Raw genomic sequence first — 14,434 nt, 5'->3', positions numbered from 1 at the left:
TGGAGCAAGCAACCAAGGGACCAGTTGTCTCTCAGAAAGTGGGGTGCCCAGGGCTCTCTCAGAGGGATTAAAGGTGTCTCTTCACTAATGCAAGAAGCACGGGGAACAAGCAGGAGGAGCTTTCTCTCCTGCTTGCAAGTAGTAAGGTCGACCTGGTTGGCCTAGTGGAGACATGGTGGGATGAAACTTTTGACTGGGCAGTAGACATAGAGGGCTATAGGTTGTTTAGAAGAGATAGGAAGGGGAAAAAAAGGTGTGGGGGGTTGCACTCTATGTTGGGGAACAGTATACCACTTCTACCTTCCAAATGGGACCAGAGGAAGGCTTAGCTGAGACCCTGTGGGTCAAACTTCAAGGAGGGCAGGGGAAGAGGGACCTGGCAGTAGGGTTTTACTACAGGCCACCACATCAAGAGGAAGAGCTGGATCTGGAATTCTCCAGCCAGCTGGGGGAGGCCGTGCATGCAAAGGATGTTGTGGTCATGGGGGATATGAATTACCCTGACATCAGCTGGGAGGAGCAGTCGGCCAGGTCTAGCCACTCACGAAGGTTCCTGACGTGCGTACAGGACCTACACCTCGTGCAAGAGGTACTCGTCCCCGCTAGGGGAAACACCATACTGGATCTGGTGTTAGCCTCTGGGGATGACCTGGTGGGGGAGGTGCTAGTACAAGGGAGGCTAGGGGACGGTGATCATGAAATGATCCAGTTTGCCATTCAGAGAAAGGTGGGGAGGGTAACTAGCACAGCGCAAATGCTTGACTTTAGGAAAGCCAACTTTGATGTGCTCAAGGCAGTAGTCAGGGAGGCACTTGGAGCTGAGGGGGTAGCTAGTATGGGGGTCCAGGAAAGGTGGTCCTTCCTCAAGGAGGCTATCCTTGGGGCGCAGCAGGACACAATTCCTCTGCGCATGAAGGCAGGAAATGGGTCCAAGAAACCTTCATGGCTGAGCATGGATATCCAGGCTGGCCTGAAGGCAAAAAAAAAAGCATACTGGCAGTGGAAGCAGGATGCAGTTCATCTGAGTTTACAGGAGGAGCTGTGGGACTTTGCAGATAAAAAAAAAGTCAAGTACTAAGAAAAAGTAAAAATCCTCCTTTTCCCCATTGATAAAGCCTACAATAAAGCTATTAATTTGCCCTAAACTTAATATCCCAGACCAAGTCAAAACCAAAAACCCATGCATTAGTCCTCCAAGCCCACAACAAGCACTCAAGAGCTATATGCAGCATGCTGTTAGACCTCCAGTTATGATCATTTGGAAGTGTGAAATGCCAAGTATTTCAGTGTTTACAGGAAACTTTACATGATGGCCACATAATGGACTTCATATTTAACCAGAGAAACTTACATGTTGTTCCAACCACAGGCTTTTCACTGCCTTCTAGAAGGTCCCAAAAGTAGAGTGATGACTGCTCCATCTGGTCTTCAACACTTGAAACCAAAGGAAAGACTTCACTAGTAATTTCATTTTAGGCAGAAACATTCACTGTGAAGGCATGCTGCTTCCCAGGACTTTAAAGCAACAAACTTAAGTTACTGACAACTGAAGTAGTCACCAAGGCACTTTTAAACTGCCCAAATCAATTTCTCTTTATGCAACACCTAGAACAAGTGAGATCCAGAACCATGTCTAGGTGCTATGGCTATACAAAGAAAGGACAACAAAAATAGTTCTTTGTAAAATGTACTTTAAGACAGCAGCCACAGACTTACCACTACAGAAGTCAGAAAGCTGGTGACTTCACCTAGTAGTGTATATTAAGAAGTTGCCCTTTGTGATCTAAGTGTTCATGCATCAATATTATACCACAGCTAAGACATGAATCCACCAGCAGCAGTTCTAAGCTTGAAGCCAAATAAACCCATTTGCAGTCTATCGAAACAGTCTGTCTAGATTACCAAGCCTTTGCAGCTTTGACCTGTCAATTGTCTTGAGAAGAAGATATACTCAAGTCCAGGATACCAGTGACAAATCCAAGGTTTAGGGAAGCAGGGAGCATTAATAATCTGAGTCTTGAAACAAGCATATGAATCATTTTCTCCTGGCTCAGAAGTTACAGGCCAAAACCACACTGTAGCATACGGACTCAGACCTGCAGTTTCCAAACTGTGGGTGGCAACATCAGTGGATGGGGTCACAATAAGCAGGCATCCATAGTTTGTTTGTTTTTTAAACATTTGCAAGCACCACATCACTGGTTGCTTTGAAAAGCACCTGGTGCTGCGATGCATGCAGTTGTACAAGTGGCAAAATACGCATCAGCATGAAAAAAAGTGGCAGCGGTGCACTTCTGAACCTGAGGTGCTCCAGTTCAGAAGTGCATCGTTGCCATTTTCTGCACAATGATGTGCTCTTCGCCACTTATACAACTGCATGAGGCACAGATTATGCGTCAGCTCATGTGAAGAGCAGACTCGATTAAGTCGAGTCCACTCTGAAGCAGCAGATCTCCAGCGCATTGCAGGACAAAAAGGTACATGTATAAGTGCCCCTGGGTTTTTCCACCTCCTGTTGAAAAACAGATTTTCTATTTTAAAAATGGAGAAAAGCCACAGATCTTTCTTTTAAAGGAGAAAAAGTATGGGGAAATGATGGTTTCTCTGGGTATGCTGGCTGATTTCCAGTCTGCAAGGGAGTAGGCAACTGGAGGCAGGGGGAACACCTCATGCATGTGCACATGGCAGCCAAGCAGCAGAGCACAGGTAAGGAGGGGGCACAGGCAATGCGGCAGGGAGGGGGGCAGGCAGCACAGACCATGGTAATGTGGTGGGGGGCAACATGCACCCCAAGATTTCTGCACTCTCAGCAAGGCATAGGGGTACAGCTGGGCCAGACCAACTCCGGGCAGAAGCTGCCTCTACAGCTGGAAGGAAGCGCTATGCCACCATAGCTGCCAAGGTGAAGTTTGGCAGCAGTGTGATGTTACGACCCTGCTGCTGCCAGCCAGACAGGGTAGCCATGGCAACACAGAGCTCCCTCCTATGCCAGGTCCTGCCCACTGGGTCACAGGACCTGAGCCCACAGCAGGCAGCACAGATCCTCCCCTCTGGCTGTGCTGTCCATGGCAGAGGGAGAATGGGAACCAGGCTCAACTCCAGCTGCAGAGGACAACCGGGGCTTGGCGCTGCTGGGATGGGGGTGCAGGGTCTATGGGTTGGGAATGAGGGGTCATGCCGAGGAAAGCGTCTGGGAAGCACTCAGAGGCTTCTGAGAGGCCCTAAAACATCAGTCCATTTGTAATGTGATGCTGAACCTTAAGAGACACACGCACACACAAATCCAATCTAGAAATGCAAACAGGATTACAATACATTCCCTACATCCCATTAACACAGGGGATCAAATTCATCTAGCCCAGTGAGCCAAGTGAGTGGTTGGGCTGGTCTACAGGCAAGACAAATGGTGCATGTCCAGTCATATGGGCCAGATCAGGCCCAGAAACCTGCCCCCAAATCCCACATGCCAGATCCAGTGCACACTGCCAGCTGTACAGAGCTGGTCTGGGGCATGCATCATGTTGTGGTACATATAGTACACAAAGTGAGGGAAACCTGCATAGTAATCTTCACTCTGTACCCAGTCCTGGCAGTGCTTTTCATTAGGCAGGTTATGTGGCAATATTCAAAGCAATACTCTGCCTCTATTTCAGGAAGAGCAGAGAAGGCACCAAATTCAAAAAAATGTTTGTTTAAAAGTACCAGGCTTTCCTCTGTCTCCTGAATAGCATGCAGTGACTTCCTGCAGCCAAAAGTACAACTAAGCCTGTAACCCATTTCTGATATGGGCATTGGCTGCCTAAGGCAGCATGTCTCAACCCGTGAGTTGTGACCCAAAAGTGGATTGCAAGAAGATTATGAAAGGGCTGTGAACAAACTTTTGTGGGAAGAGATGAGAACAGCATGCCCTCCTCCCCTCTCCATCCATTATTCCTTGTGCTGCTGGCAGCATGGTTGATGTGGGGGGTCTTGGCAGCAGCAGCAGCAAGTCTTGCTGTCCTGCTCTGTCCTACCTACTAGGCTGTGGAGGCCAGCCAGGTAGGCCAGTCCTGCTCATGCCAGTCCAGCCAGGCTGCAGCCAGTGTCCCCTGGATGCACAAATCTGGGGGGGGGGGGGGGGGGTGTTCATTTTCCCTCATGCCCTCCCAGTTGTCCCACACACTGGGGGCTTGTGTCCCAGGGTGGGGGCAGAGGGCACGGTTGAGCAAGGGGTACTGGGAAGGACATGGGGTTGTTTTCTTCTTAAACTATTTACTGGGTTGGGACTGGCCACTGATGTTTACAAATAGGCCCTAGTACAAAAAAGGCTGAGAACCACTGGCCTAAGGTACAGGGTTCCTGCTTAAAAAGAAAAAAAAACAAAACAAAGCAAAAAACCAACACTGCTTAATCCAGTCCTAAAATATTAGACACTGGGTTGTGCAAAGGTCACATGGTCTCACTTGCTTTGTCTGAGAGCTGTTATTTAACAATGGCATCAGTCGCTCTCATCCAGTTGTATGGTGCTTCTGCATATTCAGCTGAACTCTTTCATTAATACCAATGCAGTTCTAGGTGGGTATAGTTCATGTGGAATGAAGCTTAAGTTCTTGCTACTACTGCTACTTGGGTAATAAGTTCAAAACTCATGCTAACAAAAAAATGTGATCTTCATGCCTAACTCTTTTTCCAGATAGTTCAGGCTAATAAAACCTTATTCAAGCATTTCGTTGTGTATTGAATACTCTAACTTATCCTCTCCCCCCACAAGACCCTTATTAGCAAGGGAAAATGTTATAACACACACACGCACACACATATATACACACATATACATATATATACACACACACACACACACACACTAGTTTGTTGGTGCATGGGGTATCAAAAGATTGAGTCTGCAGAGTTGATTCACATGGCAGGGGCTGGACTGGCCCTGCCTGACAAGGCCTTGGGCCTGTGCTGGAGGTCCCAGATTGACAGGATTAGGTAGAGAGTGAAGATTACTACGCAGCTTTCCCTCGCTTTATGTTGTACATATGTTCCTGGAAAACAGCACAACTCCAATTTGCATAAAGGGAACCCACTTTACAATGTAACAAATACAGATATGTTTTAAGACCCTAACTGTACTAACTCCCAGACACATTTCTACCACTTTTACAAGACAATTTTGGTACTTGCCAACAGCAGACAGTACACACAAGCACAGGGTGGTGGTGAATGTTTAGTTGGTGTGAAGAGAGTGTGGTGAAGGCTTCATTGATGGACCAGGGAAAGGGTTAGGAGATAAGCTAGTGGGATGCTTAGAAGCCAAAATGGGGATGGCAGCCACAGAAGTGTGTAGCAGACAATGAGTGAGGGAGCACAGATCCATGCAGGAGACTATATTTTGGTGTGCATCACTCCCATGATGCACCACGCAAAGCAGCTGACTGTGGGCTTCCACCACACTGAATGCATAAGAGTGAATTTACCTCACATATAATAATTTTTGGTATAAAAGTGTCATATCATAAGTGTGAATTTGCACATAAAGAACCTGCATAAAGGAAAACCTGTACAGCATAAACACATGCATTACTGGGGAATCAGAAATGGCACCCAATTCTGAACATCTAGCTCAACGGTGGCCAAACTGGCTCACAAGCCACATGCAGCTCACTGGCACAGTATTTGTGGCTCACCATAAGTCGGCCAATGCTCTGCTCACTTTTCTCCCAAGTTGACTCCGGAGGACAGTGCAGCCCAGCACCTCCCACCACTCTGGCTTTCCCCACAGGGCGTGCACCCTGTGCACTCCCTGCAGGGCTGTCGGCTCAGGTGCTGGGTTGCAGCTGTGCCACTTACCCTGGGGCATGCTCCCTGCAGGGGGAAAGCTAGAGTGGCTTGGCAGGCTGGTTGGGGGTGGGGAGGAGGTTTGTCGGTCCCCTCCACTCCAACTTGCTTAGCACCATCCCTCTCCACCCCCTCCAAGTCTTGAACTTCAGTGAAGGATCAGATGCAGCTCCCAGGGTAAGCAACCTAAGCTCAACCCCAAGCTAGCTGTCCAGCTCTTCCAACACACCATATTTGTGTTTAATAGACCCGAGTTTTAAAAACACACTATTTTTGTTCTGAGATTTATAACCCCAAATACTCAAAAGTAAAATGCACCACTCATTTTATGCTTGATAAAGTATGTTTAGGTACGAAGACTTCAACTCACCTCAGGCTCTCATTTCTTTCTGGGCACGTCAGTTTTGCAAATCTAATGAGGTAGTCTAGTTCTTTAGAAGGCAAATATATTGCACCATTCAAGCCACCTTTGAAGTCTTTCTGAACATGCTCTTGAGTAAAGTTCTGCAGCACATACTGGACCTGCAGAATTGTGCGCAGCTTCTTCTTCTCTGCTTCAAGTTTTATTAGGTTCTCCCGTCTCTGAGCCTTCCTCTGTGCTTTCAGCAGCTGTTATATTGCAAGAATAAGTTAGTCATAGCCTCTTCAGTTGACAACTGAATGGGTAATGAAACTACAAGTTATAAACTATGGACCATATTCAAGAGGAGAATAGATGCCTACTGGGATTTAGGCAAAACCTTAAGCAAGTTAAACTTGAATCTCCAGGCACCTATATGCTTTTGAACCAGTCTCTCCCAGCTCTAAGCCTGTATTTAAATAGAAATTTAGAAGTGGCTAGAACTTGAAGCTTATGCCTCCTTTAAAGGAGACACTTAACCAAGATGCCCATGTTTGTAAAGTTAGGAAGGTTAGCAGTTAAGTACGCCTCCATTATTTCAATATTATCAATTCTATAGATTGTGAATAATTCATTAAGTAATCTCCCCACAGCATGTTCATCCTTTTTAGCTAGGCTTTAAACACATTACATGCTTAACAGGGAATTCTGTACATGCTACACAAGGGATGCAAGTGTCACATAAGGAAGTTTTTGTAAACTTCCTTGTAAACGTTTCACTTATAAACTCCTCAAGGATCTTGTGTATCCACTGTCAGGATACCGACGGAGTAATTATAGTGTAATGGTGTAACAGGGAAGTTAAAACTCCTGTTACTTTAAGGGGAGAAACTGCAGCAACTAAAGCCCAAACAGCTTAACAGGAGCCAGCTGCAAGAGGGAAGGCAGCAAGGAGACACTGCTACTTAAGCAGCAAGTGGCTTATCAAGGTAAAGAGCACACCTGAAGCCAGCCTAGGGAAGTCACACAACTGGAAGGAGGCAGGGCTTAACATGTACAAGCTCAGAGACTGAGCCTACACAGCAGCCCTGGAGGCTGCAGAGTAAGCAGCTCCGAAGCACAAGGGTCCATGAGAGCTGCTAGCTGGCACGCATGCTACCTTGAGGGAGGCAAACAATGCTCCTGCCTTGCAGAGCAATGTGACCCAGGATAAAAGGAAACCCTGTTGTACAGCCAGGCAGCCACTGGTTATATTTGACCCAGATCAATTGTTATAGCCAGAGGACTTATTCCTTGGTTATAGTTTATACCCATAGTTTGCGATTGGGACAACAGGTGGTAGAGGTCCCAGCTTTACATGACGGCATAAGTATGCCTGAAGTCCTGCCATGGATTAGGGCCTCAAGACAAAGACCTGGCTTGAGCTTTATAGGGTTGCCACCTAGGGGTGGACTGCAGCTAAACACAACTCAAGCCAGATCGGGCCAGGGGACCCAGACAGCCAAAACAGGCTCGGTGCCCAAACTGGGGTGGCCCAGACAGCCAAGAACAGGCTCACTGCCCAGAGCAAAGCCAAAGTAGGGCCAAAGCGCCCAGATGGAGCCAAAGCAGGTTCAGCACCTAAAAAAGGGCAGAGACAAGATAAGAGCTGGTGCCCAGAAGCCACATCTAGTACAGTGGGACTGGGCTAGAAAGCCCAACTACAAAAAAGGGTCAGGGCCTTGGCCTTCTCAGCCTCTGCCAAGGGAGCAATTTTATAACCCCATGTGCAAGGCATGGGCATGGTTGTAGGGAAAGTTCAGAGGCCATAAACAGCCCTTAAATCTACAAGTAACCTGAAGCATATGAGCAAGGCAAGAGGGCCCACAAGCAAGCCAAGAGGTCCCGAAAGTAGGGCCAAGATCCATGAAGTCTGGGTGGGACCTGCTGGCTGTCAGAAGAACTGAGGGCTCACTTTAGGACCCTTAGGCAGCCTCCCTTTTCAACATCAACAGTTACATCAAGATGTAACAGGTGAGAAGGAAAGGATACACTAGAGGCGGAGCAGGTCACTGGTTCCATGGCCACCGGGAGGTTTCACAGCCACCCTTGGGGACTAGCACTTGCTACACTTTGTTAGCACAAACTACTAAAGCATTTTATTCAAAACACATGTTCATGAGAGGTTTAGGTAATATCTAAACCTCCTATTTACTGGATAGCAAAGCTCCTCTACCAACCTGGCAAACCAACATCCAGCTATACTGCAAGAATTCTCAGGTACTAAAAATGAACCAAGATAAATGAAAGGAATGGTGTTTAAAAAGCGATTTTTTTTTGCCTGTAGTAAAAAAAGGAACACTACCCTGCATACATGGGGAGGGAAAAAAAAGATCCTCCTGCATCCAGTCATTTTGAAACATTAAAAAAAAAAAAGTTGCGGCTTTTTGCAGAATCTAAGAAACAACCAACTAACAAACCAACCCACCCAGTCACCAATTGTGCTACAAGCTAAAGAACAACACAGACAGGTTAAAATATATAATACTACGTACTTTCTAGAGGTATACTGGAGGAAAGTAAAGCAGTTCATACTCTTAAAACATGAAAGCCCTCCTCAACAACAAGAACAAAAATTCTTGATGTGAAGATGTATATTGTAAGGAGAGCTGATACAGCAGCACTTCCAATAGTACTACACACTAAACTTACTGCAGCCACCAAGATTTAAAGAAGGGTCTCATCCTGCTCTCAATTTATTTTAATCCCAAAGCTAGTGGGAAAGACAAGAACTTTGAACTGGAAAACAGAACTCAGTAGGTACAAGTGCAAAAATGTCTAACTGGAATGATTTGGGCCCAGCCAACAGGCAACACCCATTTGAAATGGTCCTGTATTTTAAAGGGAGGGAGAAAATGGTAGAGTAGTACCCAATCAACTCTACTCACAGGCCATGGAAGGTATTCCTATAGAACTCAAGTTCAAAACCTCCTGTCAAAAGGATGGTTATTCTACAGATTGAATCAACACACCCAGACCAGAACATGCTTAAAAGCCTGCTGAGATTCACTGCATTTTGTACACAGTGCATTTGACTAGTAGTTTTGTGGGACTCCACATGCTCTGAAATCATTCTTCTTCTAGCTATGGAACATGTACAACTCAAATTATCTTGTACCTTAACTACATTTTCACTACTGCAAACAAAATTTCAGATTCTCAGAAAAAACTGTAAAGCCATTCTACTGATTCTGCATATTGGAGTAATTTAAGAATACATTCCAAAATGATCTACAAATCAGGACCACCAGCTTCACCTTCTCAGATTAAACATGCTGCTGCTACACAAGAGCTTCTAAAATGGTAGGTTTAAAAAAAAAAAACTTAACAGGTTGAGCAATTAAAGCTAATTATACTTACATCCTGGCTAAGTCCAGAAAAAGTCTTCTGAAGCTCTTTGGCAAACTCCAGGTTGTGCACTACCTCATCATACTTCTCCACTGCCTCCTACAAGTAGGTAAATACAGGTTAAGTGAACTGCTTGCTTTGTAGCTTGAATCAGTCACTTCAAAAGTTCTCAGAAGGTTATTGATTACAACCATTAATACCATAAAGTTATATAGCTTTTGTTATATGCTCTTAAAAGAAAAAATAATTTAACTAACTTAATTAAAAACCTATTGTTTCCATCCTCAAACAAAGTGAAGACTTGAATTCCAAGTCAATTCATATTGGGAGACAATGGTTTAAGACACAAACTGCCTGCAGAGATTAAGAAACAGAACAAAAACACAGAAGTGCACTTACCAGAAGCAGCAGCATGTTAGCTTCAACCCAGCTCTGCAGCATCTGTATAGATTGGGCACTTCAGTGGGGCTTTTTGGCAACTTTTATCTAAAGCCGAGTCAATCAGCTATTAGATAAAAGCACCCCAACTAAAGTACCCAATCTATACAGACATTAGGCAAGCCACAGACTTAATGTACTATAAATGAGTTTAATGAAAAAAGTGAAACATCCATTTTAAAATTCCATGAGAACTTTGGAAGTAGTTATTCCTAAAACATTTCCCACTGACATCCTCTTGGTTTTAACTGAGAACCCAAAGCATGCTAAGTGTGAAATTAACTCTATTTTATATTATTCAACTGAAAGGATGTTATCAGAACAGCGTAACAAGCTATAGCATCTGAACTAGGAGCTTTAGATTTTAGGTGTTCTCTCTTCAGTCGCAAAATCTGATGACCAAGAATATACGCAAGTAAGTATGTATTAGATTTAGAATCACATGTGCTTAAATTTGAGAACAGGTTTCAGTTGTGCCTTAAGTCACATTCATAGGCTGTGATTTGTCAATGACAGTTTAAGAACACACGACTCATGATGCAAGTTAATCATAACATGCAACAGAGACAAAGTTTGAAGGGGTGAGGGCAGGGCAGAGGTGAGCCAGTCATATCTGGAGAGGCCCTGCCCCCTCCCCCGCAGACTGTGGGAGCTCATCTAGAGTAGTGGTCTCCAAACTTTTTTGATTGCGCACCCCCTACCAGTAAAAAATTTTTGAGCACACACCCCCTATATATATATAAGTTATAATATCTTCTTCCCATACCCCAATGGATCATCTTGTGCACCCCCTGGGGTGCATGCACCCCACTTTGGAGACCACTGATCTAGAGAAGCCACATGACTGCAAGAGCCAGGTGCCAGGATACTGCAGAAGCAGCTGTGCCACCTGATCCTAGAAGCCAAACAGGAACAGCACCATGCCATCCAGATATACAAGGGTCTTTCCTGCACCGGCTATTCAAAAACCCCTGCTGCTCTCGCCATGTTGCCCCACCCCCTGGCTTTCATCTTGTGACTGGAAGTCCTGCCTCCTAACCCTTGACCTTTGCCACCAGAAGGCAAAACCCTTGCTGAAAGGAGTACTTCCAGGGGCATCTTAGAACCAGAAAAATACCAAATTAAATTCTAAAAAGCAAACACCTACAACATTCGTTAAATTTGATTTAAAAAAAATACTTGTCACGGTTTACATGCATTTGTGTAGTGTACAGAGGTGATTGTATACAATAACTTAAAACTAAGCCTTACTCTTATACATTGTGTGTAGGAGGTAGGTATAAGTCTGCATGTAAGGCTGTGTGAGGGGGATCTGCATGTATGGCTCACCCTATGAACACAGTCCCTGGTCTCCCACAGCCCCATGCTCCTGTGCCCAGAGATGTAGCCGGGAGCCACGTGGTGCTGGAACAGTGTGGGGGCATGAAGGCAGAAAAATGGTTGCCAGTGGTGCAGGGCTGGGCTGCTGTGTCCTGCTAATGGCTCCCCCTGGGTCCTACTGCCCCTGTCTTCTGTCATCTTTGACAGGTAGCCAGAAGCAAATAAATATTTTCTAAGTTTTTTTTAAGGTCTCCATAGGTCAGATAGAATGGCCTGGTGGGGTGGATCCAGTCCATGGGCCGTATTTTGCCCACCCCTGATGTAACAGGTCAATGTTCATGGAAGTATCTTTTAATTAAAGCATGGTGGGGGTGGAAGGTACTGAACCTTCCACACTGGTGTAGCTTCTAAAAAAGGACTCCACTTATCAATTTAGTTTGCAGTGAGTTTGCTTTCACTTGTCTAGTCACTTCAGATTCAATGCTGCCATATGCAAGATCAAAAAAAGGAAAGAAGCATCTGCTATTCCCCATCTAGATAGCCTCTTGCTTATCAGAACTACTCAGAAGTCTACTACAGACTTCTCCTACAGGAGTAAGCAAGAAGAGCTATGGTTCTGCCAGAGCTAAAACTTGTTCAAGGTCCCACTAGGCTCAGTGGAAATAGAGGATACTCAACAAATCCTGGGATCCAACTCACGAGCATTAATTCCCATCAAGCTTTTCCAATTCAGAGATCTACATTTCTTTCTATAGATGAAATTTTATCAATTTAGTTTAATCACAAAAAAATTAGAGACCAAGGCAGATACAGAAGCAGCAGTGGATTCAAGGTGTACCAGTCCCAATTACTGGTGCATGCTAGATGGCTTTTTATTCTAGCACAGTGCTTCTCAACCCATGGGTCACAACCCAAAAGTGGGTCACAAGAATATATGAAAGGGTAGCAGACAAACTTTAAAGCTTGTTAATCTACTTTTAAAGGAAAATCCATTTTTAAAGGAGAAGAATGTGGGAAACCGTCAGGAATAAGGGGCACTGGGCCAGGACTGGCTGTTGATGTTTACAAGTGGGCCATGAGTACAACAAAAAGGTTGAGAACCACTGCTCTAGCAGACTTAAACTATAAAGCAAGCAAGCTTGCTTCTCTTCCCCTCACCCTCTAGTTATTGCTTGTCCTGTAGTGCATTCAACTGAGAACAAGAACTGCGTGTTGACAGTGCAATATACAGTGGACAGACACACTGGAATAGAAAATGTTCTTAAAACCACAATACTTGCCAGTGGGAGCCAAGCAGCAGCAGTTTAGTAATAGTAACCACTGACATGAAGGCTGACAGCACCAGTGCCTTTGTCACACTCATTTTAAAGGATATCTGATAAATAGCAGTGTACTACACAAGAATGATTTTGAATCATTCAGCCAGTATAAGCCAGAAGATCTAGTTTAAGCCCTGAATTATGATGTTCCCCTTACTCTTACCCCACTGTAATATACAAAATTAAAAAAGAAGACAAGCCTGTTACCCAGCAATATATGAAATGCAGGCTTTTGTTTTCTAAACAAGAGAAACAAAAACAACAAAAAAAGAAAAAGATACTTCAAGGATCAATTTCAATGCAAAGCAATGAAAATGCACTATTTCCAGCCAATAAATGCCTGCATTTATACTACTCTGTAACCATTTTGATTAAAATTTAAGGCCAATGTCATGACATGTCATCTCTAACTAGTATGAAGTTTTCCTACTGCATGTTTATGGAACTCCAGAAGTTTGACTACTACAGAATTTAAAAAAAAAAAAAGAGTCAGAAAGATGCCAGAGGCAATTAACAGGAAAAAAAAAACCTCGTAAGATATACATGGGATTATTTCTCAGCCTTCTATTGATGATACAGGGAAAGCATGAGACATCAATTTAGTGATTCTAATGGCTTCCTGTAACAAAAACACTTGGCTTTTAGCTTCCACATAATAAAGTCAAGTTGTATCTCCATCCATGAAGACAGTACCAAATCAGGGGGTTTATGTGGGAGAAACAGCCAATTATAATAGAAATTAACAACTGCCATTACACATTTAAGGGGCTAAAGTAAAAAAAGGTATGCTGGTAGGGGTATGTGGGCAGCTGGTATGTCTGGACGGGGGTATGCTATAAGAAAAAAAAGTTTGGGAACCTCTGTACTTGATCATATTGGGGCAGTACTCAACTACTGATCTCAGAAGTGCTGTACTGCAATACAAAAATATATCTAGAATGATAAGTTAGATTACTTTAAATTAATGTTAAATACCACACTTACATTAAGGGTCATCATCATAACCAGTCAACATTAAACATGACTATCTCCATCAGCCTCAAGTGCCAAGTCATTTATCATCAGAACACAAGCCTCATTTATAGTAATATGATAACTTCTCATCATAGAAAAGCTGAGTGCATATACCTATTCAAAGACTGGAACTGCAGATCAAGAAGGCTAACACAAGATGCTATGAGAACAATATCTGGAGAGGGTGTCTTTCAAAACGGTACTTTCTTTTGAACAATCTATTTAAAAGTTAAAGCAAAACAAAACATTTAGGCATTAATAGGCACTTAAACTGTCATTTTGACATTGAATCAGAAGCAGGCCTATTGGGTTTTACTATCAGACAACTTAATAATGGCTGAGACAGTACTTAGTAAAACTTGCTTCACAAATGTTGCACTTTAGTACTATTTAACTTGAGCCTTCTAACATGTTTAGAGTTTTCAAACTTAAACAAACAAACAAAGACCCACTCACCAACTGGTCCTGATTGAGGGCTTCACCCTTCTTCAAGCGATCCTTGTAGTCTTCTAGCTTAAGCTAAAAAAGATTCGAAATCAGTTCTCATCTGTTTAAATACCAAAAACCAGCCACACACACTTTACTGGAATACTTCGTTCCTTTACTGTACATAACCTGGATTTTAAAAAGTTTGCAGCTAAATAGAATCTGAATCCAATCCAATTCTTCACTGGAAAAAAAAAAAAAAAAAGAAAAGGCACTGTTCAACTCTGCCTATATTTAAGGCTTTGGTCCTACCTAACTCTCCATTTTAGGCTTTAAAGCATGCCTTTTTTTTTTTTTTTTTTCCCCCCTT

The 14,434-nt window shown here is 43.9% G+C and overlaps 1 protein-coding gene across 1 annotated transcript in view; it reads right to left on the bottom strand.

Annotated features, from left to right (window-relative positions):
• The window catches only part of CAPRIN2 (caprin family member 2), a 102,487-nt gene that overhangs the window by 71,469 nt on the left and 16,584 nt on the right, over positions 1 to 14,434 (bottom strand). The window contains exons 3-6 of the mRNA XM_019515482.1: positions 14,095 to 14,157; positions 9,560 to 9,646; positions 6,191 to 6,429; positions 1,352 to 1,434 (exon numbers count right to left, since the gene is read on the bottom strand). Coding sequence (XP_019371027.1) covers positions 1,352 to 1,434; positions 6,191 to 6,429; positions 9,560 to 9,646; positions 14,095 to 14,157 — 472 coding nt within the window. The remainder of the gene's footprint in view (positions 1 to 1,351; positions 1,435 to 6,190; positions 6,430 to 9,559; positions 9,647 to 14,094; positions 14,158 to 14,434) is intronic.

This window comes from Gavialis gangeticus, unplaced genomic scaffold (genome assembly GCF_001723915.1).
Source record: "Gavialis gangeticus isolate Ggan-Ray unplaced genomic scaffold, GavGan_comp1, whole genome shotgun sequence".
Lineage (NCBI taxonomy): Eukaryota > Metazoa > Chordata > Crocodylia > Gavialidae > Gavialis > Gavialis gangeticus.
This window is presented reverse-complemented; position numbering and strand designations above follow the sequence as displayed.